The sequence below is a fragment of the Myotis lucifugus genome, unplaced genomic scaffold (assembly GCF_000147115.1).
Source record: "Myotis lucifugus unplaced genomic scaffold, Myoluc2.0 scaffold_307, whole genome shotgun sequence".
Taxonomy (NCBI): Eukaryota; Metazoa; Chordata; class Mammalia; order Chiroptera; family Vespertilionidae; genus Myotis; species Myotis lucifugus.
In genome coordinates, this window is record NW_005871355.1 from 603,500 (window position 1) to 609,499 (window position 6,000).

The 6,000-nt window shown below is 54.0% G+C and overlaps 1 protein-coding gene across 1 annotated transcript in view; it reads left to right on the plus strand.

Moving 5' to 3' along the window:
* Positions 1-5,722, plus strand: part of KHDRBS3 (KH RNA binding domain containing, signal transduction associated 3) — a 61,218-nt gene extending 55,496 nt beyond the window's left edge. Inside the window, exons 5-7 of the mRNA XM_023763901.1 lie at positions 1,092-1,231; positions 5,329-5,524; positions 5,654-5,722. Of these exons, the coding sequence (XP_023619669.1) occupies positions 1,092-1,231; positions 5,329-5,524; positions 5,654-5,722 (405 nt within the window). The remainder of the gene's footprint in view (positions 1-1,091; positions 1,232-5,328; positions 5,525-5,653) is intronic.
* Positions 5,723-6,000: the final 278 nt, after the last annotated feature.

The following is a 6,000-nucleotide window of genomic DNA, read 5'->3' on the forward strand; positions in this document are numbered from 1 at the left end:
AAGCGTCCGTACGCACACTGACCCGGGCCCTGCTCCTCAGCTCCCCTGCCGCTTGCAGTGAGCGCAACATGCCCGTCCGTTGGTCTTAAAACACGCCCCCCCCACCCCGTCGGGAACACGGCGGTGCCCCCTCTCCAGCAATTAGTTCACACTCACCCTTGGGTGATGCCTGCAGAAACCCCCTTCCTCCTCCAGCTGAGTGAGCTGCCGCTCCTGTCCGGTCACGCACATCTGAACTTCCCTTTCATTGTGAACTAAGTCACACTTTTCTCTGCTGGTTACACATGGTTCTTGCCGGTGGTTGATGGAGCCGGGGAGTTAGGAAAGAGGAGGAGTCAGGGGTGACTCCCAGAGCCCCTCAGGTGGCCGTGGGGACAGGAATATAGGACACGGAAGGGCAGGTTTCCCAGTACCAGATGATGTGCTGGGTTTTGGAAACGTTGCATTTTTGCTCCGTGTGCAACATCCAAATGGAAATGTAGGGAAGAGCGTGCAGGTCCCGGCCGGCCCCGCCTGCGTCTGCTGCTCGGCGCCTCACAGGTGCTCGGCGGCGGCCGGTGGAATTGAGTTGTGAGTGGCCTTGCCCATGTATCTGTCACGTGCGATTTAACTTCATTATAAATGTTTCGCCTGGAATTCATGCCTGAGGGGGAAGAGTTATGGCTGATGGTAGGAAATTTCACCTTGGGGAACAATGCTGTGTTTTTTCACTTTTTAAAACGTACTGATACATTTTCATTTTAACAAACTCAAAGCTTGTTTTATGAGGTCAACTATTTTCCTAACCCTTTCCTCTGTTAAAAAAAATTGTGTGCTGCCCGGCCAGTGTGGCTCAGTGGTTGAGCTTCCACCTATGAACCAGGAGGTCACACAATTCGATTCCCGGTCAGGGCACAGGCCCGGGTTGCAGGCTCGATCCCCAGTGTGGGGTGTGCAGGAGGCAGCCGGTCCATGACTCTGTCTCATCACTGATGTTTCTCTCTCGCTCTCCCTCCTCTCTGACATCAATAAAAACATCTTTTAAAGCCCCTTTGCTCCATGTTCTGACCACTCCGGTGTCTTCGCGGCGGTGACGCTGCCTGTCTCCCCAGGACTACAACGATGAGATCCGCCAGGCGCAGCTGCAGGAGCTGACATACCTGAACGGCGGCTCGGAAAGCGCGGACGCCCCCACCGCCCGAGGGAAGTCCGCCTCGCGCACCAGAGGCGTCCCGACCCCGACGACAGGCAGGTAGGCCGTCACTCGCTGCTGGCTCTTTCCGTCGTCAGAATACGGTGCCTGCAGCCGCCCTAAGGTGTCCGTTACTCATGGTCAGGCCGCTCTCCCCCGGGTCACTGTGTCCTGTCATCACATCTCCTGTCCTTCCGGACCTGGTTGTACCACCCTTCCAGTTGGAATTCACCGTCTTAAAGATCTTTTAAGATGAAACTAGATTCATTTTTTAAATGTCCAATCCCAGTCCAAACCGGACTGATTCCTTTTCCGATCACTCGAAAGGACCCCACACTCACAGTTGAATTTTTCTCGCTGATGCTGGGTCAGCCCCTCGCTATCGGACCTTAAACGAACCCCACGCCTCCCTCGGCTCCCTTATCATCGATGTCGCTGTTATGAGAGGGAGATGACGCGTGCCGGGAGTCCCGGAGCCCTGATTGGAAGCGATAAAGATTTTTCCTACTTTTGTTTTTGAATAAAGAAAAGGGAAAAGGTGCGGACCACCCGCATTAGAAGACAGCGACAGGCCTCAGAGTGAGGAGCCAGCTCTCTGTTTGGGGCAGGTACAGCCTGGAGGAAAGAGGGTGGACCGCTTCCCGTGCTGTCGAAGAGCTTGGCTTCCTCACACGCTGTCTTCTGTTGCCCACAGTGTCGCTAATCACCCTGTGTAACTTATTGGAGACAGAGCAAATTGCCTTGGATCGCGCTCTCTCTCTCTTTTTAAAAAATATATTTTTATTGATTTGTGAGAGGAAGGGAGAGGGAGAGATAGAAGCATCGATGATGAGAGAGAATCACTGGCTGACTCCTGCACGGCCCACACTGGGGGGTCGAGCCTGCAACCCGGCATGTGCCCTGACCGGGATCGAACCCGGACCCTTCAGTCCGCAGGCCGATGCTCTATCCACTGAGCCACACCAGCCAGGACGCCTTGGCTCTCTTTCATACTCTGCACAGTGTGGCTCAGTCATTTTTAAAAAATTACATAGAAGATTGGACGGATCACAATAAAGACGTGAGAGAACCAGCAGGTTTCACAACAGTCAGTAGCCTCCGGGTCCAAACCAGCAGCCGCAGCAGCAGCACAGCACATGAGAGGTGGTTGGAAAGAGGCCCCCCAAACCCCCCCAGCCCCCCGGTCTGCTGAGGGAGTCTCTGCTTGGAGACAAGGTCCCGGGGGTGCGGATGCACGGGAACCCCCGAGGAGCCTGCCCTGGAGCCCCACTGATCTCCACAGGTGCCCGGGGCCGGGGTGGGGGGGGAGCTGCCAGCCTACACGTCCCCCACTAGGGATCGAGCTCACAACCCAGGTGTGTGCCCTTGACCGGAATGGAACCCGGGACCCTTCAGTCTACAGGCCGACGCTCATTCCCTGAGCCCCACCGGCGAGGGCCAGGGCACCTGTTGGGAAGTCTCGGTCTCCATCGGCCCTGACAGTGTTGCCTGCTGAGGGGTGGGAGCTACGGCTGCGCCCGCCTTTTCCGTGTCTCGCCCTCCTTCCCGCCAGCCTCCGGCAGGAAGGGAGCCACCGAATGATGAAGCTGTCCTCTCGGAAGCGCGCTCCCAGGGAGGAGGAAAAGTTGTCAAATGCATGAGGGGTTCCGCAGCGGAAGTGAATGACCCCACAGGCCATTCCTGCACCAGGCGCGGGCCTCACATGGATCCCTGGGCACGTGGATCTCACTGGGACACAGATTTGAGGCGAAGGCCCTGAGGCCCGATCCCGCAGACACCTGGGGGTCTCCCCTTCCTGCGGCCCAGGCCGCACCTGCGTTTCCCATGGTCACTGGTTAACATGCTGGCGCTGCCTGCACGTCCCGGCTGCTGCCGCCAAATCTATGGCTTTACCCTATTTTCCTGCTGCTCGTAGAATTTAGGAATAAAAGCCAAACAGTGCAGTAGGTTCACTCTCACTCTGCCACACTGTTACTGTCGCTAATGTACACAATGTGTATCAGTGCACTGTTGCTACATCTGTGACGTGAGGACTGGGTGGAGTGGTACCTTCCCGCAGCGCCCTCCTCCTCCTCCAGGAAGCAGCAGACAGTGGCATCAGGACAGAGCCACGGAGGAGTCTGCGTGATCATCACCGCTCACCGGCGCCTGCTCTCGGCACTCTATGTGTCCTGTGGGTGAACCTCGCATCCGTCCTGCGAGAGCTCATGTTATGAAACCCACTTTACAGATGGGAAAACCAAGGCGAAGCAGTGACGTGACAGAGTAGATCTGGGCATGTTGGAACCCAGAGCATGTGCCTTTTTGTCATATCTTAAAACCTGCTACTAACTGACAAGCTAAATAATTCATTTCTGATTAATCCATACTTATTGTCATCGGCCGATTAAAGCCCTGTTCCCTCCAAAATAGCTGTTCCCTACAGAAACCTCTCTGGGCTATTTTTATATTTGAGGTTCAAAGCCAGAAACCCTGGTCACTCTGCTGAAAACACTGTAAACAGAAGGAACCATTACAACCACATCCGTCCGTCCATCCGCGTAAGAAGCCCTCTGCTCAGTTGTGTTACCTTTCTGCTCTTCCGTGTCCTCGTTGAGAACAGCGCCGCACCCTGATTCTGTCAGTTTGAACAAACTTTTCAAGAAAAAAACAAAAACAAAACTCCCACAGATTATCACTGTAATCTCAGCCAACAGGCCTTTTTCTGTTCCCAGCCCCGCAGTGCAGCTCTGCCCTGAGCCTCGATTTAGCGTTCAGTGAGTACTTCGCCATATCACAGGGCTTGTGTGTTAGCATGTCACTGGGCATCACGCCTTCCTCTCCCCGAGGTATCATTTAAAGCCGTACTCTCACTGCTGCTTGACTCCATTCCCATCGACGTTCCCTTGAAAATGAATCTTCAGATCATCTTTGACAGATAAGTGTCTGGAGCTACACCTCTCACACGACCTGTCTGAAATTCTGTAGCAGGCACCTCGGTGTGACTCCGTACACCCCACAGGCCCACGATCTAACAGTGTCCATGATGATGGGGAGGAATTGTGAACTTCTCGAATATATAAATGCATGTCTTTCAACTTGATGAAAGACACGCGTTTATATATTCAAAAGACATAGTGACTGTTTCATGGCCCTTATAGTACCGTGGATGGCCATGGAGGGGTATTGGATAAGGAAGCAGGTGCCTTCCTTGGCTGGAATATACACAGATCAGCTGAAATACCACCAGTGGGTTAGATGCACTGCAAATGGAAACTGCGTTTTTCTTCTGATCACATTGAAGACTTTTCTAGACGTGTACCAGAGGTAAAAGGATGAACGAGGCACGCTAGAAATTACAGTGTCTTCCAGTGCAGTCCGGAGTGATTGGCATTGGTAAAAATTGTTCATCTGTCTTTGCTTCTTTGTCAGTGATCTCTGGGCTCTTTCTGTGGATCGATTTCTGGGCTCTGTGCTTTCGCCCATCGATCTGTGTGTCTAGTCCTGTCTTCAGTCCTCACTCTCTGGGTTACGGTAGCTTTTAAGTGAGTCTTGCAGTCAGGCATTGAGTCCTCCAACAGTTTTCTTCTGGAGCACTGTATTGTCTCTTGTTTTTGTTTTTTTCTTTCCTTGTGTACTTTAGAATATGTTGGTCCAGCTACAAAATAGCTTGCTGGGATTTGGATGGGGATCGCACTGAGTCCATACATCAAGTCGGGAAGAATTGGCAACTTAGCCCTATTGACTCGTAAAACCATGAACTTGGACTGTTTGTTTCTCTTTCATTTCCCTCCTCAGAGTCTTGTATTTTTTTTAACATGGTTTCTGTGCACATTTTCTTAGCTGTGTGCCAAAGCATTTCATTTCACCTCTTTTGTTGCCTCAGTAAGTGCTGTTGTGTGTGTCTTTAAAAAATACTTGATGTATTGATGAGGGCAGGGTTAGGGTCTCAGCGAAATCGTGGGTGTCTCTGATGCTCCCGGTTTCCCGGCGCGGGGCCAGCTGCCCAGCGGGCTTCTTTCTGGTGGACACTCGCTGCTTCTCTTGCTTTTCTTGCTCCTTCGCAGATCGGCCCCTCCTTTCTTTTACGGGACCGTGGATTCCTCTGAGGTGTCGGTGGGACGGTGGGACGTCAGAGAACCTGACAGACGCTGCTAACCTGTCCCTCTTGCTTGCAGGGGCAGGGGAGGCGTCACCGCCCGGCCCGTTGGCGTTGTGGCCCCACGAGGGGCGTCGGCGTCCAGGGGAGTCCTTTCCACCCGAGGGCTTGTGAGTCGGGGACGAGGCCTTCTCACCCCCAGAGCAAGAGGAGTCCCCCCAACCGGCTACAGACCTCCACCGCCACCCCCAACGCAGGAGGCCTACGGCGATTACGTAAGTGACGGCATCACAGCAGCTCTGACGATGGGGTTGACCCGACGCACCTACCCCAGCCAGGGACCCTCTCTCACCTCGGTCCCTTCCTGGCTGTCCCCCTGGTGTGTTAGCCGTGCGTACTGAGAGCCGGACAAGCACTTGGTGCTGGAGGCACAGAAGCGGGAGGAGAAAGAGCCTCGCTCACCCACCAGCTGAGTCCGAGCTGCTGACGATGACTCTGGGTGGTGGGTCTGGAGTTCACGACGAAGCTCAAGGCGCATGTCGCCACGCTTCTGTAGGGTGTTCACGTAACACCCTCTCACACTCCACCTCGGGCCCCTCTTCGTAATCCAGTCATTTAACAGCCACTGCCTGCGCGTGCCGGGCCGTCTCCACACCGCAGGGCTTCCTCGTACGCTCTGCTGCCCAATATGGATTCTTAGCCGACAACCTTCTCAGGGGAAAAAACAGAAATTCACCGTTTTTTAGATTCA